The 27,003-nt window shown below is 46.1% G+C and overlaps 1 protein-coding gene across 6 annotated transcripts in view; it reads right to left on the reverse strand.

Annotated features, from left to right (window-relative positions):
* The window catches only part of HSD17B7 (hydroxysteroid 17-beta dehydrogenase 7), a 228,951-nt gene that overhangs the window by 154,854 nt on the left and 47,094 nt on the right, over positions 1 to 27,003 (reverse strand). For 5 of the 6 annotated variants that reach the window (XM_033961535.1, XM_033961533.1, XM_033961531.1 and 2 more), the window contains exon 4: positions 10,613 to 10,727. In XM_033961535.1, coding sequence (XP_033817426.1) covers positions 10,613 to 10,727 — 115 coding nt within the window. The remainder of the gene's footprint in view (positions 1 to 10,612; positions 10,728 to 27,003) is intronic. The other variant, XM_033961532.1, reaches the window with a different exon arrangement.

Consider the following 27,003-nt stretch of genomic DNA (forward strand, 5'->3'; position numbering starts at 1 on the left):
ACTAGCTCCTGGGAAGATTTAGAAAATGTTTGGAAGAGGCTGACTCGAGCCGAGTTGCATGATAGTTCAATACTTAAGAAAGAGCATGATCCCTCGAGGTCTTCGAATTCTCAAGGAGCCGAAGACATTTACCATGGACAAGACGTTCATGGATAAGTGGACGGCCATTTTAAACAAATGCAGTAGAGATTTAATGATATTATTAGTCGAAACTACTTCCAATGTAGAAACGGAACTACGTGAACAGATTAAGAATATCGAACATACTATTCAATCAGAACAACAAGTTGATAATGAAGATATTATGACAAAGAGAAAATATTTGGATGATACAATTGCTGCCTTTAAAGATTCTTTACGTCTGAATAAGATTAAGAAATTTAAGCGTGATGAACGCGATTACCAGTATGATCGGGTATATACATGGATGAAAAAATCAACGGTGAATAAACCAAGAGGAAACCCAAAGGGGCCATATAATACCATTAAAAAGGTGGCTTTCGATGGATCCACCGGGACTTCAGATGGAAGCAGTGGTGAAACTACTGATAGCTCTAGTCTACAATCAACTACGGAAGAAAGTTCAACGTCGTCTCTAAAACAAAACGAACCATCCAAAGGACGAGGGAAGTTCATACAGAGACCTCGAGATCAAACCGGCCCGAGCCTGCGCTCAAAACAATATCAGAAACATTGATTATCAATCTCTCTTCAACCACACTTTCAGATCTTCAGATTCAAGTTCTTCAGTTCGGCCTAGGATTCGTGCCCACAGTAAAATATGATTCATTTCTAATGAGGATTGCGTTTTTTCGGTTTTTTAGGAAGCTCCAACTGAAGATATTTTTTGAAGAAAATCCTCCAGGATTTGATACTTCAATTATGAAAAGACCGTCTAAATGGTGCCCTCCTGGGTTTATTAAACCCTTTTTACTTACCTTTAGAGATTTAGTACTGAAAGATCTTGCCGAGCTAGAACAAAAGCACTATGGAGATAATAAGATCTATAATCTCTCAAAAAAACTAGAGCTCGCTTTAAGAGAACTCCGAGATAACTCTGAGGTGATGATAATGAGAGCTGATAAAGGGGGCGCCATCACAATACAAGACCGAAAAACATACAATATGGAAGTTAACCGACAATTGTCGGACTCTCTAGCCTATAATAGGCTGGATAAAGATCCCACGGAGATGTTGAAATTGGAAATTGAAAAACTTATTGAAGAGGGTACACAAAGGAAATTTTTGACTCAGTAGGAAGCTGATTTCCTTCTAGAAGTAGGACCATCCACCCCGAAAATTTACATGCTGCCTAAGGTACATAAAAGACTTCAAAACCCCCCGGGGAGACCAATTGTATCTACTAGAAGATCAATCCTAGAACCACTGTCTAAATTTGTGGACTATTTTCTAAAACCTGAAGTCCCAAAAATTTCATCTTATGTAAAGGATTCAGCCCATTTACTACGTATATTGGAAGAAAATAATAACCTTGATGACATCACCTTTTTTGTGACTTTGGATATAACGTCTCTATATACGAAAATACCCCAAGAGGCTGCCTTGGAGGTTATAAAAGAGACTCTTATGCAGATAGATCTGGGCAGATTCAAATATGAATGGGTTCTAGCATTAGCTAAGCTAGTAATAACAGAGAATTACTTCTGGTACAATGGGGACTTCTACAAACAAACTCAGGGTGTGGCAATGGGGGCCACTTTGGCTCCATCTGTAGCAAGTTTATATGTTGCCCATTTTGAACAATCTAAAGTGTTTCCTGCTCCCAATTTCCAACACATTATCCTCTGGAAAAGATATCTGGACGATATCCTGTTTTTTTGGGACGGATCCGAATCCGAACTGAATGATTTTCTAACATGGCTGAACACTCTCAACCCTCACCTGTTGTTTACTATGACTTACCATGAAAACCATATCTCTTTTCTTGATATCCTCTTGATAAAAGATGAGAACCAACAAATCAGAACAACGGTATTCCGGAAAGAGGTGGATAGAAATCATTTCCTCCATTTTTCTAGTTTTCACCCTTTTTTTCTGAAGTTTAATATCCCGGTGAGTCAATTCCTACGTATTAGGAAACTCTGTTCTTCTGATGAAGATTTTGAAACACAAGCTAAGCTTCTCAGTGATCGGTTCTATGAGAGGGGTTACTCTCGCAAGTCAGTTAAACGAGCCTACCTTAGGGCAAAGTTTGCTCAGCGATCTCTTCTCCTTAGGGAGAAAAATATAGAACCTTTAGATGAACAGTTAATAATGGTACTCCCATATACGCCTTTAAGTACTGCTTTTTTTGCAATAATTAAAAATCACTGGCGGACGCTTCAACTGAGCTCTCAATTTCAAGACTACCCTATTGTCTCTTATAAGCGGGGAAAGACAGTGGGGGAATTTCTATCCACGCACCGCTATGAAATCAAAAGAAGAGATGACATGACTGTATTTTCCCATCAAGCCTGTTCTCAGTGCCAATGGTGCGATTTAACGCTGGAAGGCCCCACTTGGAAAGATCCGGGGACTAATATTACCTATCGAGCCCATTCGAATACATCTTGTCAGAGTTCTTCTGTCATCTATATGATCCGGTGTCCCTGTCAATTGCTCTATATTGGACGGACAAGCAGGAAAGCACAGTTACTTACCGTAACAGGTGTTATCCAGGGACAGCAGGCAGATATTCTTAACGTATGGGTGACGTCACCGACGGAGCCCCGGTACGGACCTTTTTAACTAGAAAGTTCTAGTTGGCCGCACCGCGCATGCGCGAGTGCCTTCCCGCCCGACGGAGGAGTGCGTGGTCTCCAGTTAGGATAAGCCAGCTAAGAAGCCAACCCGGGGAGGTGGGTGGGTCGTAAGAATATCTGCCTGCTGTCCCTGGATAACACCTGTTACGGTAAGTAACTGTGCTTTATCCCAGGACAAGCAGGCAGCATATTCTTAACGTATGGGTGACCTCTAAGCTAACAGAGAGGGAGGAGGGATGGTTGGCCATTAGGAAAATAAATTCTGAAGTACAGATTGGCCGAAGTGCCCATCCCGTCTGGAGAAGGCATCCAGACAGTAGTGAGTAGTGAATGTGTGAACTGAAGACCAAGTGGCCGCCCTGCAGATTTCCTCAATGGGCGTGGAACGGAGGAAAGCCACAGAGGCAGCCATAGCCCTGACTTTATGGGCCGTGACAGCTCCTTCCAGTGACAGGCCGGCCCGAGCATAACAGAACGCAATACAGGCAGCAAGCCAATTGGACAGCGTTCGTTTAGATACAGGGTGACCCCGACGGTTAGGATCGAAGGTCAGAAAGAGTTGAGGAGAGGTGCGGTGCGCCCTGGTACGGTCAAGGTAGTACGCCAGGGCACGCTTACAATCCAGCGTGTGCAGAGCCTGTTCCCCAGGATGAGAATGTGGTTTAGGGAAGAAGACAGGTAACACGATGGACTGGTTGAGGTGAAAGGCTGAAACCACTTTAGGAAGGAATTTTGGATGGGTACGCAGAACCACCTTGTCGTGGTGAAAGACAGTGAACGGTGGATCGGCGACCAGTGCATGTAGCTCACTAACCCTCCTGGCAGAGGTGATGGCAATGAGGAAAAGCACCTTCCATGTGAGAAGCTTGAGCGAGGTAGTAGCAAGCGGCTCAAAGGGGGGTTTCATGAGGGCTGACAAAACCACATTGAGGTCCCAGACAACCGGGGGAGGCTGAAGAGGTGGTTTGATATTGAAGAGGCCTCTCATGAACCGGGAAACCAGAGGATGAGCCGTGAGGGGCTTTCCAAGGATAGGCTCGTGAAAAGCAGTGATGGCGCTGAGGTGGACTCTGATTGAGGTAGACTTGAGACCAGCGTTAGACAGAGAGAGCAAATAGTCCAGTACAGTCTCCACGGCCAATGAGGTGGGATTGTGATGATGTAGGAGGCACCAAGAGGAGAACCGGGTCCATTTCTGATGGTAACATTGGAGTGTGGAGGGTTTCCTGGAGGCCTCCAAAATGCGACGGACAGGCTGAGACAGGTTTCCTGGAGAGGTCAGCCCGAGAGAAACCAAGCTGTCAGGTGGAGGGAAGACAGATTGGGATGTAGCAGAGACTGACGTTGCTGTGTAAGCAGAGATGGAAATACAGGAAGAGGAATGGGCTCCCTGGAGCTGAGTTGAAGTAGAAGGGAGAACCAGTGTTGCCTGGGCCACCGAGGGGCGATGAGAATCATGGTGGCCCTGTCCTTGCGGAGTTTGAACAGAGTCCGCAACATCAGAGGAAGTGGAGGGAAGGCATAGAGGAACCGATCCGTCCAGTCGAGCAGGAATGCATCCGGGGCTAGACGATGTGGAGAGAAGAGTCTGGAGCAGAACTGGGGCAGCTGATGGTTGTGAGGAGCTGCAAAGAGGTCCACCTGCGGAGTGCCCCAGCGAGCAAAGATGGAGTGGAGAGTGGGAGGATCCAGGGTCCACTCGTGAGGTTGAAGGATGCGGCTGAGCTGGTCGGCCAGGGAGTTCTGTTCGCCCTGGATGTAGACCGCTTTGAGGTAAAGATTGTGGGCTGTGGCCCAGGTCCAAATTCGGAGGGCCTCCTGACAAAGGAGACGAGATCCGGTGCCGCCTTGCTTGTTGATGTAGTACATGGCGACTTGGTTGTCCGTGCACAGGAGAAGAACCTGAGGATAGAGAAGGTGCTGGAAGGCTTTGAGAGCATAAAACATGGCTCTGAGCTCCAGGAAATTGATGTGATGTTGGCGCTCCTGAGGGGTCCAGAGTCCCTGGGTGCGTAAATCCCCTATGTGAGCTCCCCATGCATAGGGGGAGGCATCTGTGGTGATGATCATGGAATGAGGGGGTGGATGCAAAAGGAGGCCCCTGGAAAGATTTGAGGAGTTCAACCACCATTGAAGAGATCGCTGAAGAGACGATGTCACAGAGATGGGATGAGAAAGAGGATCCCTGGTCTGGGACCATTGGTTGGCGAGGGTCCATTGCGGTATCCTCAGATGGAGTCGCGCCAGAGGAACTACATGGACTGTCGAGGCCATGTGACCCAGAAGAATCATCATCTGGCGAGCAGGGATGGATGGTTGTAGGAGCACCTGTCGACAGAGGTGAAGTAGTGTCCGGTGCCGGTCGGCAGGGAGGAACGCTCTCATGAGGTTGGTATCGAGAAGTGCTCCGATGAACTGAAGGCGCTGCGTGGGAAGCAGATGCGACTTGGGGTAATTGATCTCGAACCCCAAGAGATGGAGGAAAGAGATGGTGTGGTGAGTTGATTGCAGCACAAGTGGTGAGGTTGTTGCTTTCACCAACCAATCGTCCAAGTAGGGGAACACTTGAAGGTTGTGGGACCTGAGACAGGCCGCTACCACAATCAGGCACTTGGTGAACACCCTGGGTGATGATGCGAGACCAAAGGGTAGCACTTTGTACTGATAGTGGTGATTCAGTATCTGGAATCGGAGGTAGCGACGTGAAGCCTGATGGATTGGGATGTGAGTGTAGGCCTCCTTGAGGTCCAGGGAACATAGCCAGTCGTGTTGAGACAGAAGAGGATAAAGTGTGGCAAGGGAGAGCATCCTGAATTTTTCCTTGACCAAACACTTGTTGAGGTTCCTGAGATCGAGGATAGGACGAAGATCCCCTGTTTTCTTGGGTACCAAGAAGTAGCGGGAGTAAAATCCCTGACCTCTTTGGTCTGGTGGAACTTCTTCGATGGCATTGAGAAGGAGGAGGGATTGGACCTCCCTGAGGAGGAGAGGAGTCTGGGAGGAGTGAGAAGCAGACTCTACGGGAGGATGGTCTGGAGGAAGAGTCTGAAACCTTAGGGAGTATCCGTGACGGATGATGTTTAGAACCCACAGGTCTGATGTGATGGCCTCCCAGCGCCGTAGAAAGATGGTGAGGCGGCCCCCGATAGGTTGAGGCAGAGGCAGCGAGGGTGGAAGACTGGCTATGCCCTGGAGAAAGGAGTCAAAAGGGCTGAGGAGGCTTAGTTTGAGGGAGAGGCTTAGCTGTCTGGTGAGATTGTGAGCGAGCCTGAGAGTGCTGTTGTTGTTGTTGGCGAGGCCGACGAGATTGCTGTTGAGGAGGATTCAGTGGCCTAGCAGAAAAACGACGTTGGTAAGAAGACTGAGGTCTGTATGGTCGTGTCGGCGGAGTCTTCTTTTTAGGCTTAATGAGGGTGTCCCATCTCGTCTCATGAGCCGAAAGTTTTTGTGTGGTGGTATCTAGAGACTCCCCAAAAAGTTCATCACCAAGACAGGGCGCGTTGGCAAGGCGGTCTTGGTGGTTGACATCCAGGTCAGATACTCTCAGCCAGGCAAGGCGTCGCATGGCAATTGCCAGAGCAGAGGCACGGGAGGAGAGCTCGAAGGAGTCATAGATTGAGCGTACCATGAACTTCCTGAGCTGAAGGAGGGTAGAAATTTGTTGCTGAAACAATGGGACCTTGCGTTCAGGGATGTACTTTTGCAGAGCAGAAAGTTGTTGTACCAGATATTTCATATAAAAAGAAAAATGAAATGAGTAATTGTTGGCTCTGCTAGCCAGCATGGCATTCTGGTATAGGCGCTTTCCAAATTTATCCATTGTTTTACCCTCTCTGCCAGGAGGGGTGGAGGCATAGACACTGGAACCATGAGATTTCTTGAGAGTGGATTCTACCAGGAGGCTCTCATGTGGCAACTGGGGTTTATCAAATCCCGGAATAGGGATGACCCGGTATAAACTGTCCAGTTTCTTAGGGGCACCTGGAACAGTAAGGGGGTTCTCCAAGTTTTTATAAAACGTCTCCCGCAGAATATCATGGACGGGGAGTTTGAGAAATTCCTTGGGGGGTTGGTCGAAATCCAAGGCTTCTAGAAAGGCCTGGGACTTCTTGGAGTCGGACTCAAGTGGGATGGAAAGAGCCCCAGACATCTCCCGAAGGAATTTTGTAAATGAGGACTGCTCGGGTTTGGAGGTGGATTCAGCCATGGAGGGTTCCTCATCAGTGGAAGAGGCATCCTCCTCGGTACCGAGTGGGGATTGCTCCCATAAGTCAGGGTCCCTGATGGCCGGCTCAGTATGGCGGGTTTTAGAAAGGGACTTGCCAGATCTCATGGACACGGTGCCGGGGGATGAAGACCGGTGCCGATCTCTGTCCCGGGAGGAGTGGTGTCGATCCCGGTCCCGAGACGATCGATGTCGATCTTGGGTTCGGGATGGGTCCTCCGACGTGCAGGTCTGTAGTGTAGGCTGTGCCGATAAGACCGGCATCGAAGTGTTCATCGGTACCGAGGGGGTGGCCATTGGCGTAGTGGTGCGAGGCTCGGGCCGGACCGGTACCGGAAGGAGTGGTGCCAGCAGGGTTGGAAGCAGTTCCTGAAGCTGGTGCTCGAGTTGCTCCTGTAATTTAGTTTGGAGGATGGCCGAGATACGGTCCTCCAATGGGGGCACCGGTACCGTTTTACTTTTCTTCGGTACCATAGGTGCCGCTCTACGCTCCGGTGATGAGGAGGCCGATGAAGAGGCACTCACCGTTATCGGAGCGGAGCGCTTACGGGACTTGCGGGACGTCGGAAGGACCGGTGTCACCGCCGTGGCTGGAGGGCGCTCGAGGGAAGTGGAAGGCTTCTTAGCTGGCTTACCTGGCGCCATCGACCCCGCGGAAGGATCAGGTGGTGTCGATGTTGACGGTGCCGATTTCGGCGGTGCCGTCGACGTCGGGGTCGGATCCATAGCAGAACCGGTGCCGAAGAGGAGATTCTGCTGAATTTGTCTATTTTTAAGTGTGCGTTTTTGAAGAGTCGCGCAGCGGGTGCAGGTGTCAGCCCGATGTTCCGGACCCAAGCACTGTAGGCACCAGTTGTGTGGGTCCGAAAGGGAAATCGGGCGTGCACACCGCTGGCACTTCTTAAAACCCGGCTGAGGGGGCATGAAGGGGAATACGGCCTCAGCGAAATCAAAGCCGGAGGCTTGTATGATGGCAACAGGCCCCGCCGGGGCCTGTTGAAAAATAAAGGAAAAAATAAAGTTTTTTTTTTTTTTTTTTGTAGATTAGACAGAAAACAGAAAAACCCGAAGGAAAAAAGCAGAAAAAATCAGAATAACGCGAGCGGGAAGGCAAAAAAGGAGTGTTCAACAGCCGTTGAATACCACATGCGTCTTCTTCGCTCCGCGGAAACGAAGAAACTGGAGACCACGCACTCCTCCGTCGGGCGGGAAGGCACTCGCGCATGCGCGGTGCGGCCAACTAGAACTTTCTAGTTAAAAAGGTCCGTACCGGGGCTCCGTCGGTGACGTCACCCATACGTTAAGAATATGCTGCCTGCTTGTCCTGGGATAAAATCAATATCCGTCTAAATGAGCATAAATCTAGAATAAATACAGGGAATTTAGAGGCTCCCCTTGTCCAACATTGGAGGGAGAAAAAACATAAAATTGTAGATATGAAATGGAGGGTCATAGATCAGGTTTATAGTGGGTGGGAGGGTGGAAATATTAAAGATAAATTAAATTTTAAAGAACAGAAATGGATCTACAGATTAAATACAGTTATACCCTTAGGACTTAACGCTGAAATTGAGTGGTTCTCTTTAATCTGAATGAGGTTGTGCTATTGTAATAAAATATAGTGGGGAAATCGGACGGGAGGTGTGTCTGACGCTAGAGATACGTCATTACGCTAGAGTATAGCTATTTATAGCTTTAAACGCCGCGGCCATGTTTTCCTGATATAAAACTCTACAGCGGGAAGCATGAGTCGCTGGATTTAAGGTACTGTGGAATGCTTTTTCTATTATTATATTGCTTTAAAATCATTATAAAGCTAAATCACTTTATCAAAATGTTATTACTGCAGGGGGATTCCTTGATACAGCCCGTATGGGCGAAACATAGTCTATGTCGGAGTGCCTACCCCCACCCGCGTAGATGAAAACAAAGCAAAAGATGAGTACTGTTTTGATACTTTAAATATTTATATAAACTATTGAATAAATAAAAATAACTAAGAATATAGTGACCTATGACGACTATGGGTGCCGCTTTAGGTCCGTATGTTCTTTGAAGATTTATGAACATACCCCTAGGCATTTCTGAGGTCAGTGGGTTAAGAGACTTTAGAGCCTCTCTAACCATTACTTTATTACTTGAACTCTTGGAGGGGTTCCAAATATAAGAGCCTGATATAACTGATTTAGAAAGGAGGAAGACATAGGGACAGGTGGAGCATAGGGATATAGAGGAGTTATACTGTACACAGGAGAGGATCATAGAAGGCAAGGAGATGGGCACATGGGAAATACTAGAAAGGGAAGTATAAGAGACAGAGAAAGGAGATGCTTGCTGAACATGGGGGAAAAACATACAGAGATGGAAGATGAATGGTGAGCATGGAGAAAGAAGACATGTCAAATGGTCAGGAGACCCTGGCAAGTGAGTTAAGAGTAGACAGACAGAAACAGAAACCAGAACCTGAAACCAATGTGATGTGAAGAATAAAATGACCAGAGAATAAAAGGTAGAAAAAAACTATTTTCTATTTTGTGATTAGAATATATCTGATTTGAAATATGTGTCCTGCTAGAGCTGGTTTTAGACATAACTGCGAACTGCAAAGCCCAGGCTATGCTGCTTTAGCTTCCAGCTGGCTTAGGGCTCTCTCTGACTGGGGGTAGTTGTCCTCCCCTAACACTATTCCTGTCACGTGTGACTGTGGTATTATGTTAGCATGATTTTTCTGTGTAGCATTCAGTACTAATTTAGTTTATTCAGTTTTCTCAATAGTGGAGGGGAAGGGGAGGGGAAACAGGGGCTTTGTTGATCCTTGCTCTGTATTACCGTATTTGTGTTTATAAAATGACAATTGTACAGAATATTGTTTCTTTTTATATTTTAATAAAATTAATTCAATATAAAATCATAACTATTCGAGGCTTATGCGGATGGGCTCAGATGGTTTGCAGGGACGGGGCGGGGACGGGAACCGAGCTCGTGGGGACAAGGCGAGGACACTTTAACAAAGTTTATTTTCTCATAGTCTCCCATTTGAAAATTTAATGCCAAAACAGTAGATCTCCTTTGTGTTTTCCTGTAGTTATTAAGCCAAATTTGATCATGTTATGTTTACTAATGCTACCTGGCTCCAAAAGTCTTTCCTCTCACACAGCTAGGTCTGAAATAGTTCCCCTCTTATCGGTTCCTAAACCAGCTGTTCCACAAAGCTGTCATTCATTTCTTTTAGTAACCTTACCACCCTAAAATGTCCTAAAATGTTACTTAGTCAGTACTAGAGTAACTGAAAACAAATGCTTTATTATTATGTTGCCAATTTTATTTGTTTCTCTAATTTAAGTTAATCATTTCAACATCTGTTTACTCTAGTCAAATAGATGGCATTACATCCCTTCTATTCTTTTCCTCATCTCACATGAAATTTTTATCTAAAGAGATTCTATAATGCAGTGTTTCCTGAAGAACTTTAATTCTGTCAAACTTAATGAACTTTTTAATAAAGCACTACCATTCCATCAATTTGATCTAGCGTATCATTGAATTTTTTCACCATCTAAGATGACATAACAGAAAACAGAGCTAAGTCCATGTAAGAATACATCACACCTAGAGGATGCCCTACCAGTACAAAGTGTCCAAAAACATTGGTCTCAAACACCTCTTGCAGGCCATCCTTAGTGACTTGGTCCTTCTGGGTCAGTAGTCCCTCTCCTGTTGCAAACATATGGACGACTTTTCTGTAAGAAAACAGCACCAGAAAATAAAATAGTTTAGTTGCAGCACTGTTTACAGTTTTTTTTTAATTTGATTAAAACGCTTATAAAAACCTTCTAACTGAATAGGGGTATAGAACATTCACAAAAATGTACATTAATACAAATATAATATTCAATAGGTACAAAAATGCTTATATAACATTCAAAGGACAGCAACTAACAGGAACATAAGGAAAAAAGGGAAGAACTACAATGCTGTAAAGAAAGTTAACATTGAAGGGAAGAACCCTAACCCTAACGAGAGGAGGGGGACAAGCCTGGATAAGAATAAAATTTTGGAGAATGGAAAAATATGATGAAAAACCTAATTGGTAGGCTTCATATACTGAGGAAAGTAGATTTAGGTTTCAAATGCATCCTTAAAGAGGAAGGTTTTAAGAGATGACTTAAATTTACTTATGTAATATGGGTTCCTCTTTAAGGTAATTAGTGAACAAATTCCAAAGCTGGGGCACGGTGACTGAAAAAATCTCGTTACGCCTTGTACCGATGATTTTTAAAGAGGGAACTACAAGGAGATTATGTGAAGCCATTAAAAAAAAAAAAAAAAAAATCAGGATTTGAACAATCTTGGCCATTGGACAAAAATCAACAGCATCTACTGGTAACAGAGAGAGCAACATTCTTAAGGTTTCTTGTTGTGAAGACTGTGCTAGACTGGAAAGGCTTTCTGGAGACCAGATTGTACCAAGTTAGGTTTAAGACCCACCTCTCTTCAATCTGGAATAACTCATGTGTTCCTCAGGGTTCCAGAGCACAGAAAAGTGGAATTGTCCAAAGAACAATGATGTGCACTAAAATAGTGTCCACAACACTACCGTATTTTCACGCATATAACGCGCATACATGTATAACACGCATACGCGTATAGCGCGCGGGTCCAAATCATTTCTGTAAAAATTTTTTTATATAGCACGCACACGCGTATACCGCGCATGCTGCTATAACCTCCTCCCACTCCCCCTTACTCTTCTGGCCTGTGAACCGGCATCCTCTCCCCCCCACTCGTGTCACCCCCCCCCGCGATCCTACATCCCCCCCAGCACCGCAAGACATCTCTTACCCGATTGGGCACCGGCACCAGCACCAATGCACAGGACGTGCCAGTGCCAGTGCCCGAAGATCCTCCCTCATTGTTGCTGGGCTGGGCGGTGCAAGGGAGATCCTCCTTCTTCCTTATGCTGGGCTGGACTGGGCTTTGAGCATTTGCGCATGCTCAAAGCCTTCTGGTCTCGCTCTCTCCGAGATTCTTGAGAATCTCGGAGAGAGAGAGACCAGAAGGCTTTGAGCATGCGCAAATGCTCAAAGCCCAGTCCAGCCCGGCACAAGGAAGAAGGAGAATCTCCCTCGCACCGCCCAGCCCAGCCCAGCAACAACGAGGGCGGCCCGCTGGACACGCCCACCTCAGCTGACTCCTTTCCATCTTGAATTGCCGCCGCAAAGCGGTGGCCCGCTGGACACGCCCACCTCAGCTGGTACATGTCAATAATTACTCCCCCACTTGCGGCGCACGCTCACTTTTACTAAGGATTTTACCTTTAACCACCTAGCCACACGGCTTAACATTAGCTTTAATTTGACAATTGCTGGTCTTCCTTGAATACTTATTGGCACTTTTAAACCTTCATTCTCTATATTTTAACTACCTTTCTGTAAGTAATTTTAAGTTTAACTTTTAATCAACTGTTTATTTTAATGTTTAGCTGCTTTCAACCTGACTCTCATTAATTGATAGCCTGATATTAATTTCTGTGCATCTGGTATTGATCTCTGTGCTGCTTGCTATCAATTAACTTCTGTGCTGTTTGCTATCAGTAACTGTGTGTTTCATATTAACTGTTTGCCACTAACTTTTAAAGATTATGACTGTTTTTAATTTTTATATTTTAAATCGCTCTGTTTTTAGTCCATAATTTAAACAGTTACATGTGACTCTCCTAATTATCATTTTTTATGTTGTATATACATTTGTCATAGTTCAACAACACCTGCAATTAATTATCTGTATCTAATCTCCTTAGACTCCTTTCCATCTTGAATGGCCGCCACAAAGCGGCGGCCCGCTGGACACGTCCACCTCAGCTGGTACAAGTCAATAATTACTTCCCCACTTGCGGCACACGCCGCAAAGGCGCGCGATCAAGGAGCAGGTCCTGCTCCTTGATGCGCTCCTTTGTGCGCAAACTCTTAAACAAATTTATGATCTGCACAAGGTCTTAGTTATCCTATTATCATTTCTTTATAAATCCTTCATTTTACCATATAAGGTTAAAACTTATCTGAATCATTTCATCTTTTTTGCTCAACTTTGTCTACAAATTTACTTCCTTTCAATGGAACCTACTATTCATCAGATACCTACTCAATGGGGCCATAGACCCTCGCCTATAGTTATACCAACAGGTCCAAATTTCTCCAACTTAACTAATCTCACCTCCGATAAAGTTTCTAGGTTCCCAGTTATAATACAACCCCAAACACTCAATTTAGGCCTCATCAACGTCAGGTCATTACGTAAAAAACACCACGTTATCAAAGATCTCATAACTAATCATTCATTAGATCTTCTCTGTATTGTTGAAACACGGCTTACCAACGGAGATGAGGCATACCTCAACTTCACTAGCCTCCCAGGCTATAATGTTTGCTTTAACCATCGTACAGCTCGGAAAGGAGGTGGTCTTGCTATTATCTATAAATCCACCTTAACTCTAGTTGTAGAAAATATTAATAATAATTTCATTGAGACTATTCAATTAAAAATTAATACTAACCCAACTATTGACCTATTATTATTATATACCCCCCACCAATAAATTCATCCACAACTTCACAGCTATTATCAGTAATCTCCGATTTTTCCATTACTTTCCAATTTCCCCTCATTCTAGGAGATTTTAATCTACATTTTGACGATCTAGCTAACTCATACACATCTGAAGTTTCAACCCATCTTAATGACCTTAATTTTGTTGCTCTTAATTCAGGTCCTACACTTATTAAAGGCCACACATTAGACATGATCTTTGTCCCTAACAAATATTCTCCACAGTTCTCTAAACCTAACACAACAAAAGTCCCCTGGTCAGATCATAGTCTTATTCAATCACTCTATACATTCCAACCTACACCAGTATCCCCTAAACTTCCAAAAACCATTCTTATACGTGATTTTCAAAAAAATCAATGAGTCCCTTATCTTTTCATCTTTATTAATTGACTCTAAAAAATTCCTATCTGCGACTATAAACGAACAACTTGTCATTTGGAATAACGCTTGCCAGTCACTTTTAGATCTAATAGCACCATCAACTACCAAAATAATCTCTAAAAAACAAAGAAATCCCTGGTTTAATTCTGCGCTTTTATTACTGAAACGGCAACTGCGTTCCACTGAACGCAAATGGCACAAAAAACCCTCTCAAATCAATCTGGACAATTATAACAAGCAATTTCTCCATTACCGGCAATCAATTAATTCTGTAAAGAAACAATATTATTCTAAAAAAATTTCTACAACAAAAAATTAATCCACCCTCTTTAAAATCCTTAAACAATTAACGATATTTAAACACAAACCAGCTATTCCATATTTAAACACAAACCAGCTATGCCCCCTCATCACAAACCTTGGCCGATTACTTTCAGACAAAAGTAAAATCAATAAGATCTTATATCACTAGTAAAATTGCCACTTCCTCAGGTCCCGCTTGTTCTGAAGATATTGAATTTCCCACACTAAATGCTACTTGCTCCAACCTTTCTCTCCCTTCATTAAAAGATATAGAAAATACTTTACATTCTATCAATATCAAAGGTTCCAATACTGAATCTTTTCCTCCCTTTCTTTATAAAACGTTACTTCTCTATCATGGGACCTTATATTCTCCAAATTAATCATAAAAGCTTTTGTACGGCAAGTCTTCCATCAGAATGGAAACATTCAGTTCTTTATCCAAGGGTTAAAGATCCAAAAAATTCTCTTAAAGACAGTTCTAATTATCGCCCAATAGCCAATCTTCCGTTTTTAGCAAAACTAACAGAAAGCACAGTTACTTACCGTAACAGGTGTTATCCAGGGACAGCAGGCAGATATTCTTAACGTATGGGTGACGTCACCGACGGAGCCCCGGTACGGACCTTTTTAACTAGAAAGTTCTAGTTGGCCGCACCGCACATGCGCGGGTGCCTTCCCGCCCGACGGAGGAGTGCGTGGTCTCCAGTTAAGATAAGCCAGCTAAGAAGCCAACCCGGGGAGGTGGGTGGGTCGTAAGAATATCTGCCTGCTGTCCCTGGATAACACCTGTTACGGTAAGTAACTGTGCTTTATCCCAGGACAAGCAGGCAGCATATTCTTAACGTATGGGTGACCTCCAAGCTAACAGAGAGGGAGGGGGGATGGTTGGCCATTAGGAAAATAAATTTTGTAACACAGATTGGCCGAAGTGTCCATCCCGTCTGGAGAAGGTATCCAGACAGTAGTGAGTAGTGAACGTGTGAACTGAAGACCAAGTGGCCGCCTTGCAGATTTCCTCAATAGGCGTGGAACGGAGGAAAGCCACAGAAGCAGCCATAGCTCTGACCCTGTGGGCCGTGACAGCTCCTTCCAGTGACAGGCCGGCCCGAGCATAACAGAACGCAATACAGGCAGCAAGCCAATTGGACAGCGTTCGTTTAGAGACAGGACGACCCAGACGGTTGGGATCGAAGGTCAGAAAAAGTTGAGGAGAGGATCGGTGAGCCCTGGTACGGTCAAGGTAGTATGCAAGGGCACGTTTACAATCCAGTGTGTGTAACGCCTGTTCTCCAGGATGAGAATGGGGTTTCGGGAAGAAGACAGGCAATACAATAGATTGGTTGAGGTGAAAAGCCGAAACCACCTTGGGAAGGAATTTAGGATGGGTACGCAGAACCACCTTGTCATGGTGAAAAACAGTGAACGGTGGATCGGCGACCAGTGCATGCAGCTCACTGACCCTCCTGGCAGAGGTGATGGCAATGAGGAAAAGCACCTTCCATGTGAGAAGTTTGAGCGAAGTAGTAGCAAGAGGCTCAAAAGGAGGTTTCATGAGGGCTGACAAAACCACATTTAGGTCCCAGACGACAGGAGGAGGCTGTAGAGGTGGTTTGATGTTGAAGAGGCCTCTCATGAAGCGGGAAACCAGAGGGTGAGCCGTGAGAGGTTTTCCGAGGATAGGCTCATGAAACGCAGTGATGGCACTGAGGTGGACTCTGATTGAGGTAGACTTGAGACCAGCATCGGACAGAGAGAGCAGATAGTCCAGAATGGTCTCTACCGCCAATGAGGTGGGATTGTGATGATGCAGGAGGCACCAAGAGGAAAACCGGGTCCACTTCTGATGGTAACATTGGAGCGTGGAGGGTTTCCTGGAGGCATCCAGAATGCGACGGACAGGCTGAGACAGGGTATCTGGAGAGGTCAGCCCGAGAGAAACCAAGCAGTCAGGTGGAGGGAAGACAGATTGGGGTGCAGTAGAGACTGATGCTGCTGTGTAAGCAGAGTAGGAAACACAGGAAGAGGAATGGGCTCCCTGGAGCTGAGCTGGAGCAGGAGGGAGAACCAGTGCTGTCGGGGCCACCGGGGGGCGATGAGAATCATGGTGGCCTTGTCCTTGCGGAGCTTGAACAAGGTCCGCGACATCAGAGGGAGTGGAGGAAAGGCATAGAGGAACCGATCCGTCCAGTCGAGTAGGAATGCATCTGGGGTCAGACGATGCGGAGAGAAGAGTCTGGAACAGAACTGGGGCAGCTGATGGTTGTGAGGAGCTGCGAATAGGTCCACTTGCGGGGTGCCCCAGCGAGCAAAGATGGAGTGGAGAGTAGGAGGGTCCAGGGTCCACTCGTGAGGTTGCAGGATGCGGCTGAGCTGGTCGGCCAGGGAGTTCTGTTCGCCCTGGATATAGACAGCCCTGAGGGACAGATTGTGGGCTATGGCCCAGGTCCAGATTCGGAGGGCCTCCTGACAAAGGGGACTAGATCCGGTGCCGCCTTGCTTGTTGATGTAGTACATGGCGACTTGGTTGTCCGTGCACAGGAGAAGAACCTGAGGGTAGAGGAGATGCTGGAAAGCCTTGAGAGCATAAAACATGGCTCTGAGCTCCAGGAAGTTGATGTGATGTTGACGCTCCTGAGGGGTCCAAAGTCCCTGGGTGCGGAGATCGCCCAAGTGGGCCCCCTATGCATAGGGGGAAGCATCCGTGGTTATGACCATGGAATGAGGAGGCGGATGGAAGAGAAGTCCCCTGGAGAGATTTGAGGAGTTCAACCCCCATTGAAGAGATTGCTGAAGAGACGATGTCACAGAGATGGGATGAGAAAGAAGATTCGTGGTCTGTGACCATTGGTTGGCAAGGGTCCATTGAGGTATCCTGAGGTGGAGTCGTGCCAGAGGAGTCACATGGACTGTTGAGGCCATGTGGCCTAGAAGGACCATCATCTGGCGAGCAGGGATGGATGGATGAAGGAGCACCTGCCGGCAAAGGTGAAGTAGCGTCCGGTGCCGGTCGGCAGGAAGGAACGCCCTCATCTGATTGGTATCGAGAACTGCTCCGATGAACTGCAGGCGCTGCGTAGGAAGCAGATGTGACTTGGGATAATTGATCTCGAACCCCAAGAGATGGAGGAAAGAGATGGTTTGATGAGTGGCTTGCAGCACAAGCGGAGATGTAGGTGCTTTCACCAACCAATCGTCCAAGTATGGGAACACTTGTAGGTTGTGGGACCTGAGAAAAGCCGCTACCACAATCAGGCACTTGGTGAACACCCTGGGTGATGATGCGAGACCAAAGGGCAGCACCTTGTACTGATAGTGGTGATTTTGTATCTGGAATCGGAGGTAGCGACGCGAAGCCTGATGGATTGGGATGTGAGTGTAGGCCTCCTTGAGGTCCAGGGAACATAGCCAGTCGTGTTGAGATAGAAGAGGATAAAGCGTGGCCAGGGAGAGCATTCTGAACTTTTCTTTGACCAAACACTTGTTGAGGTTCCTGAGGTCTAAGATGGGACGAAGATCTCCCGTTTTCTTGGGTACCAGGAAGTAGCGGGAGTAAAATCCCTGACCCCTTTGGTCTGGAGGAACTTCTTCGATGGCATTGAGGAGGAGGAGGGATTGGACCTCCCTGAGGAGGAGAGGAGTTTGGGAGGAGTGAGAAGCAGACTCTACGGGAGGATGATCTATGGGAAGAGTCTGGAACCTTAGTGAGTATCCGTGGCGGATGATGTTGAGAACCCACAGGTCTGATGTGATGGCCTCCCAGCGTTGGAGAAAGATGGTGAGGCGGCCTCCGATAGGTTGAGGAAGAGGCATCGAAGGGTGGAGACTGGCTATGCCCTGGAGAAAGGAGTCAAAAGGGCTGAGGAGGTTTAGTCTGAGGGAGAGGCTTGGTCGCCTGGTGAGACTGAGAGCGAGCCTGAGTGTGCTGTTGTTGGCGAGGACGGCGAGATTGCTGCTGAGGAGGATTCAGCGGCCTGGCAGAGAATCGACATTGATAAGAGGACTGAGGCCTGTATGGTCGTGCCGGTGGAGTTTTCTTTTTGGGTTTAATGAGGGTGTCCCATCTGGTCTCATGAGCCGAAAGTTTTTGTGTTGTGGTATCAAGAGACTCCCCAAAAAGTTCGTCACCAAGACAGGGCGCGTTGGCGAGACGGTCCTGGTGGTTTACATCAAGGTCAGACACCCTCAGCCAGGCTAGGCGTCGCATGGCCACAGCCAGTGCGGAGGCTCGTGAAGTAAGCTCGAAGGAGTCGTAAATCGAGCGCACCATAAACTTTCTGAGCTGAAGGAGGTTGGATATCTGCTGTTGGAAGAGCGGGACCTTACGCTCAGGTATATATTTTTCTAGAGCAGAAAGTTGTTGGACCAGGTGTTTCATATAAAATGAAAAATGAAAGGTGTAATTGTTGGCTCTGTTAGCCAGCATGGCATTCTGGTACAGGCGCTTTCCAAATTTGTCCATTGTCTTTCCCTCTCTGCCAGGAGGGGTGGAGGCATAAACGCTGGAGCCTTGAGATTTTTTGAGAGTGGACTCTACAAGGAGGCTCTCATGGGGCAATTGGGGTTTGTCAAATCCCGGAATAGGGATGACCCGGTATAAGCTGTCCAGTTTTTTAGGGGCACCTGGAACAGTCAATGGAGTCTCCAAATTTTTATAAAATGTTTCCCGGAGGATATCATGTACAGGAAGTTTAAGAAACTCCTTGGGAGGTTGGTCGAAGTCCAAAGCTTCTAAAAAGGCCTGGGACTTCTTAGAGTCGGACTCAAGGGGGATGGAGAGAGCCGCTGACATCTCCCGAAGGAACTTCGTGAAGGAGGATTGCTCGGGCTTAGAAGTGGTTTCAGCCATGGAAGGTTCCTCATCTGTAGAAGAGGCATCCTCCTCGGTACCGAGTGGGGATTGTTCCCATAGGTCTGGGTCCCTGATAGCCGGTTCAGTATGGCGGGTTTTAGAAAGGGACTTGCCAGATCGCATGGATACGGTGCCGGGGGATGAAGACCGGCGTCGATCTCTGTCCCTGGAGGAATGGTGCCGATCCCGATCCCGAGACGACCGGCGTCGATCTGGGGCCTGGGAAGGGTCCTCTGCCGAGCAAGTCTGAAGTGCAGGCTGAGCAGATAAGACCGGCATGGATGTGTTCAACGGTACCGAGGGGGTGGATACCGGTGGAGCGGTGCGAAGCTCGGGCTGGACCGGTACCGGAAGGAGCGGTGCCAGTAAGGTTGGAAGGAGCTGTTGGAGTTGCTTCTGTAGCTGCTCCTGAAGCTTGTCCTGGAGGATGGCCGAGATTCGGTCCTCCAATGGGGGCACCGGTACCGCTTTAGATTTCTTCGGTACCATAGGTGCTGCTCGACGCTCCGGCGATGAGGAGGCCGATGACGAGGCACTCACCGTGATCGGAGCGGAGCGTTTACGGGAGCGGCGGGACGTCGGAAGAACCGGGGTCACCGCTGTAGCTGGAGGTCGCTCAAGGGAAGTGGAAGGCTTCTTAGCCGGCTTACCTGGCGCTATCGACCCCGAAGGAGGATCAGGCGGTGTCGATGTGGTCGGTGCCGATTTAGGCGGTGCCGTCGACGTCGGGGCTTGATCCATGGTAGAACCGGTACCGAAAAGAATATTTTGCTGTATTTGCCGGTTCTTAAGAGTGCGTTTCTTGAGAGTAGCACAGCGGGTGCAGGTGTCAGCCCGATGCTCTGGACCCAAACACTGAAGGCACCAGTTGTGTGGGTCAGTTAAAGAGATCGGGCGTGCACACCGCTGGCACTTCTTGAAGCCCGGTTGAGGGGGCATGAAGGGAAACACGGCCTCCGCGAAATCAAACCCGGAGGCTTGGATGATTACAACAGGCCCCGCCGGGGCCGGCTGCAAAAATAAGGAAAAAGACACGAAAAGAATTTTTTTTTTTTTTAGAAGAATGAAGTCGAAAGACAAAAATAGAACCAAAACTGGATCAAAAATCGCGAGCGGGAAGGCAAATTGAGAGTTTTCAACGGCCGTTGAAAAGCACATGCGTCTTTTTCGCTCCGCGGAAACGAAGAAACTGGAGACCACGCACTCCTCCGTCGGGCGGGAAGGCACCCGCGCATGCGCGGTGCGGCCAACTAGAACTTTCTAGTTAAAAAGGTCCGTACCGGGGCTCCGTCGGTGACGTCACCCATACGTTAAGAATATGCTGCCTGCTTGTCCTGGGATAAAAACTCGTTTTCAAACAATTATCGGATTTCATCAAAAAAACTCAGGTATTACATCCTAATCAAGTTGGTTTTCGTAAAAACCACTCCACAGAACACTCTCTATTAGGAATCACTACAACTATTCAATACAACCTTGATCAACACAAGTCTGTACTACTAATTTCTTTAGATCTTGCGGCTGCTTTCGACACAATTGATCACTCTTTACTACTTCAAAGACTCGCTTCCATTGGAATAACAGATCAAGCACTAGAATGGATCAGATCCTACTTTTCGGACAGATCTTCTACAGTTCATTTTAATAAGACTACTTCAAAACCATATCACACTGACTTCGGCGTTCCACAAGGTTCTATACTATCTCCTTTACTATTTAATATCTACCTGGCCCCCCTCCTGACTCTTTGTCAATCAATAGGATTTACAGCTTATGCTTATGATCTTCAACTTATGCATAATATAGACCCTGCAAATCAAGATGATATTACTCTTATTAACCATAAACTTTCTACCATTCATGATTGGCTAAATAATAATATGCTTTCATTAAATATTTCTAAAACTAATATCATGTTATTTTCATGGAAAGAAGGCTTACATTTAACTGCTCCAATTTCAATTGATAATATTCCACTCAAATTAACTACTATTATAAAAATATTAGGGGTACTAATTGATAATAAGCTTACATTTCATCCTCAAATCAGTACTCTAATTAAAAACTGCTTCTATAAATTAAGAATGATCAGATCAATCCGTCCTCTTCTTGATGCTAAATCCCTTACAGTTTTAATACATTCCCTTGTAATATCCAAAATTGACTATTGTAACTCTCTATTCAAAGGCATAAATTTAAAAGAAATAAAACGTTTACAACTAATCCAAAACACCGCTATTAAACTCATATCTGGTTCTAAAAAATATGATCATGTTACTCCACTACTACGAAAAGCTCATTGGTTACCAGTCATACATAGGATAACATATAAAATTGCACTTTTAACTTTCAAAACAATACAAACACACACCCCAGTATTCATTAACAGACTTCTAATCCCATATGACCCATCTAGAGCCCTTAGATCCACTTCTCAACATACTCTTAGGGGTAAATTCTCTATTAGTACGTCTAACATAGGCGTGCTTTAGACGTCCGGCAAACACAAGTGTCAATCAAACGGTACTTAGGCGTGCGGTAGACGTCTCTAGAACCGCTTGGCGCAAGATAGACGCAGGTTTCTGAAACGTCATTAAGACGTCTCCAATGGACCCGTGATAGACGTGGGTACGGTTTTTGTTTTTGATTATACTTTTTTTATACTCTTTATTATCACTCATTCAGCATTGTAAGTATAGGATGATGAAAAAGATAACCAAAACACAGTATACCATTTTGTAAACTATATATTAGTTGATCTAGCAATATCAGTGAGGTAGGGAATGGCAGACAGAGAACACTGCTGTGTTGTATCTTTTTCCTCTAGGATATCAGAATTGTACAGTTTACCATTAATACAAGGAAAAAAATATGTTATGTTTCAAAGGAGAACTAGAAGATGAAACGTACCGAGTGGGTGTTGAACTTACATTATCAGTATGGAAGGTGGGAACCGGTAGATGTATGCTACACAGAAAGCTGTACAGAAATGTCATACTCACCTCCTATTAGAAGTGGAAAGGATAGGACTTTGAACACCATATAAACTTTGTTTAAGTTCCACAAAGACTGGCAGGAAAGGCACCCTAAGTCATCCAATAAGCTTTCTCTCGATTTCCCAGAGACATTATTTCAGAGAGGATAGTTTAGAAGTGATATCTTGCTCGAAAGAACACTCTCCTGGTCTTAAAACATTGCAACAATCAGCTCATTCTTCAGAACAAAGGTAAATCCCATAACTTACACTGGCCCAACTTAGAAACAGAATCAAAACACAGATTAGACCTGAATGTGGCTTCTAGTTCACAGGAAGAGGAAGTAGCAAGCAGCACAATGCTGACCTCATTGTGACATCATCAAGGTGCACCTGGAAGGTAGATATGCCACAAGTAAAAGACAAGCCGGGAGTTGAACTCACAACCTACAGATGATCGATATAGTGCTTTTACTCACTGACCTACACCTGTGTCTCTGGTTCCCCTGTCATAGCATACCTTAGTGATGTGCTAAAGTATACTCTACTTAGCTATCATATCACAGTCAGTTGAGGCAAAAGACTGGTAGCTCAATGGTGTAAAGCACCGTTGTCACGGATGCAACACCCATATTCTTAAGTATGGTTCAATAAATGTAATACAGAGTCAAAATTATGCTGTTTATTTTATCAAACCCAAGCTCAACTTTGTAATGTATTGTGTATAGTCTCGCTAATGTGTTTGTGATGAAAATGAGATGCGATAGGTGTATATCCTATATAATAAAACCCTAGCCGCGCATGCGCACATACCTGCGTGCTTCTGTGATCTCTGCTCTGTGATCAGTAGGTCTGTGACCAGCAGGAGTGCAGATGCAGCAGCCAGGCGACTCCCCCCTCCCGCCCTCACTCACCACCAAAACCACCACCCCCAAAGCCTCCTCCTTCTGCCCAGCCGGGAAGAGGGCTCCAAGTCGCTGAAGACTGTCCCAGATCAGCTTACACAGTCCCTCAAAAATTAACCTTTTCATCTGAGGCGCGAGGCTGCGGTGACCTTCCTCCCCCGGCTCACTAAGGTTTCATCTTAAGAAATTCAAATGCATTGTTGAAAATGCAAGTGACTATTCTCTGTCATCCTAGACACCCTGCAACACCCCAACAACATACTCCTGCAGCATAAACCCCTCATGTTATAATCAAGTAAAAGACAAGCCGGGAGTTGAACTCACACCCTATGGATGATTGGTACAGTGCGTTTACTCATTGAGCTACCGAGCTACTTAACTGTAGCCCTAACCCTAACCATAAAGTAGCATCTGACGTCATAGAAGCCGTTAGAATTTTGAAATCGTTTTGGACGTTCATTGGGTGTTCTCAGATCAAATACACCTGTAGATACTTGCAATGATTACCCCTTGTCAAAGCTTGTACCTAAAGCCATTTCTGGAGACTCCCATTCCCAAGTCCCCAACATAGCTCAGTGCTTAAAAGCACTGCATGTATCTTCCAAAGGTCAGGGGTTCAAGTCCTGACTAAGGTTACCAAAGACATAATATTTTTTTTTCCACCCACCCAAACATGCATAGCTAAGCTAAAATATGTGAACCTCACTTCCCAATCTTCATTTATTTAATTTATAACTTGTTATTGTGTTTGGGGGAGGTGAAGTTTCATTAGGTTTACATGGTAAGCTTCTAAGCGTTCTGCTATACTTTTTTGTATAACAGCGATATCGGCATGCTTTAGGATGTAATCAACAGTGTTGATGTAGTGCGGAGCGGCCGCTGCAAGCACGCCCAAGCGGCACAAAAATGTCATCGTGTTTTTTTGCGTTGTGATGTCATAGAATCACCCGTTCTTCATACGCAGTTATTTCTCCTAAAATGGCTGCCAGGAGACAGCCAAACTTTTCCACCCAGGACTCCAGGCTGCTGGCCAGGCTGTTTCTCTTCCGGGAGCACCACTATTTTTTAGTGCCTGGCCATCGCAGGTCATACCTGCAATTCAGGGACTCATGGACCCACCTGACCCAGCGGTACAATCGTAGAGCCTCCTGTCCCAGGGAAGTAAGTATTCCAAGTCAGGCCCTCACAATTAATCATGTAAAAAGTAATTATGATGGAAACCTGTCTCGATCAAATTGGTCATGTTTTTTGTGATTCCTTTTTAAAACTACAATTGTGCATAATAAATCTTTTACATTGAATACTAAAATTAAAGCACATCCCAAAGGAGCAGTAGTAGGATTTCAAAGACAAATTCAGCTCCTACAAGGCATCTATTCCATTCACAACATGCACACAACTAATTTTTGTGTCACGAGCATCGCATTTGTAATAGAAACATCTTGAAATCAACTTTGCCAAAGGAAAACAAATATATTAAAGTGCTGCTATGTCATTTCAAGTACCTACAACTTTCCTGTATCAATCTGCTGGTCTAGGGAGATAGTGGCATGACGTTTAAAGTGACAGCGTCAGTACCCTGTCGTCAGGGGTTTCAAGCCACGCTGCTCCTTCTGACCAAACTATTTTATTGCCCCTGCTGCATGATTGTAAACTCACCAGGACATGCTGTAATGTGGGGCAGTGCTGATAGGCTACAGCCTCAGCACCCTGGGGTTGTGAGTTCAATCCCACACTCCTCCTTGTGATGCTGGCCATGTCACCTCAACCCCCCCCCCCCCCCCCCACTGTCCCAGGTACAGTAGAGAGATAGCGATGCCTCCAGCACAGAAAGGGGAAAATGCTGGAGTACGTGAATACATTCATGTAAAACATGTGGCAGAAGGGGGTGGAGGCAGGCAGCAAAGCGGATAGGGGCTCTTGGAGGGCAGCATACTCCATTTTTATGTGCTTATATACTTAAGTAAACATGTTATGCCACAGTGCTAGATGGCACTCATCATATCCCTCCCTCTCTGTTCTTTCTCTCTCTCTCTCTATTATCCAGGTTGAGGATCTCAGGAAACGGGGTCGGCTGCTGAGGCGCCAGGCGCGGGCCTTCCTTGAGGGGGTGAGGGAGGAATTGCGCGCTGAAGCCGGTGAGTAATGAGTCCAGCATGTGTTTCTTTGTGATCAGCCTACCAGAATAAATAGATGAAAATGCTTGAGTAGCTGTAAACCATTCTTAATCATAAAATCTGCAGTAAAGCTGCTATTGTGATATCATGTCACAATGGCTTTATGGTGTTCTACTTGCCTCACTTACTTATGCTACATTTTGATGTTTACAGTGGAGTAGGTGCTTTGCATCCTGTTATTAGCATTTGAAGAAAATAATGTAGTAAAGAATGTCATGTTCAAAAGTGTTGTGGACATATCTGACTGGATCCTGTTTCCCTCTTGTCAAGCAGCAGCGCAGGCACCCTCTCAGGAGGCACCGCAGGTGATGGAGGGAGCCCCACCCTGGTCCTCGGTGGAGGAGGAGGAAGAGGAGGAGAGGGAAGAAGGGGAGGAGGAGGGGGATTATTCTCCCTGGGAGCCCTCACGACCACCCACACCGCCTGCCCCCTGGACCTCCACCGCCTGCCCCACCACTGCCCCCTGGACTGCCTGCCCCACCACTGCCCCCTGGACCCCCACCGCCTGCCCCACCACTACCTCCAGGACCCCCACCACCATCCCCTGTTGGACCTTCCCCTTCCCCCACCCATAGCCCTTCCCATCACTCTCCTGCCCTTCCTGTTCCTGATCCCATCCCACCCCCTTTCCTTTCTGATCCCCCCCAGGAGCAGCCCGACCAGCCTCAGGAGGGGGCGGGCAGGGAGATGGAGGCCTACTCTGCCATCTTGGAGGAGGTGCAGGTATTGAGAGGGTGTGTGGAGAGGATGGAACATGCCCTCTTGCGGCTGGTAGCCATAAGAGGGCATGGTGCCAGCAGCCATACACCCTCTCAATGACTGCACCTCTTCTGCCCCCCTCACCTGAGGTAGCTCAAGCTGCTCTTGGGGGGCACCCACCCTCTTTCCCTGCGTTATATGTTATATATGTAAATAGTTTTTTAAAAAGAAGTTTAAGTTTTTAAAAGTTTTATATTTTAATAAAAAAATTGTTTATAGTTTAAACATGCCTGTGTGGTTTTAACCTTGTAGCATCATCAGTTTAGTGGACAGAGTCCAAGGTAGATAGGGGTTCAGGAGGGACTGCTGAATGGGCCCTTTTCAATATAACAACAAGGTGACATATAGAAAGTTTGACAATCTTTATTGGGGTCTGTCATTCATTCTATTACCTGCTAGCCACTCTGATGTCAAATCATTGCAGAATCTAGGAAAAAAGCAAGTGAATGCAAGGGTATATGCAACTGTAGGTAGATGACGACATCTCAGCTATGATGTGCAAAGTAAGCCAGTCCCTGTTCCAAAGTAAATGGCTATATAAGGAAGAGAATATAAGTCACTGTGGTAGATTTGTTGTTAAGGAATAGGGTTACTGCTAGTAAGAGTTGGCTCCACACCAGGAGAATCCAAATGAGACATGTGGGTTTTTCTTCCTTTCACGGAAGGTGATGGAAGTAAAGGCCAGATACCTCAATCTATCCTCCTGGTGCTTGAGCTGCACTATTTTGGTTAAGCAGGTGTGGAAACCACAAAGATGCTCACAGCTGCACTGCTCTCAGTAATACAAAACTCCATCTGACAATACTGTAGTTGCCTGTCTAAGACACCTGAAAACAGAAAAGAGGAGAAGCTGGTTTACATAAGGTTCACAAACAGGGGGTTCAACCCCCAAGGTCCATATCTGTCCTCCCTTCCCTGAAGCAATGTGTTAACCTCATTTATGTTGAGCTGCTTAGATGTCACCGTGGTATAGTTGTTAAAGCAATAGCCTTAACTCGCTGATGGTGTGGGTTAATATCACCTATAATCCTCCACTGCTACTGTTTAGAACTCATG

This window comes from Geotrypetes seraphini, chromosome 10 (assembly GCF_902459505.1).
Source record: "Geotrypetes seraphini chromosome 10, aGeoSer1.1, whole genome shotgun sequence".
NCBI classification, from domain to species: Eukaryota; Metazoa; Chordata; class Amphibia; order Gymnophiona; family Dermophiidae; genus Geotrypetes; species Geotrypetes seraphini.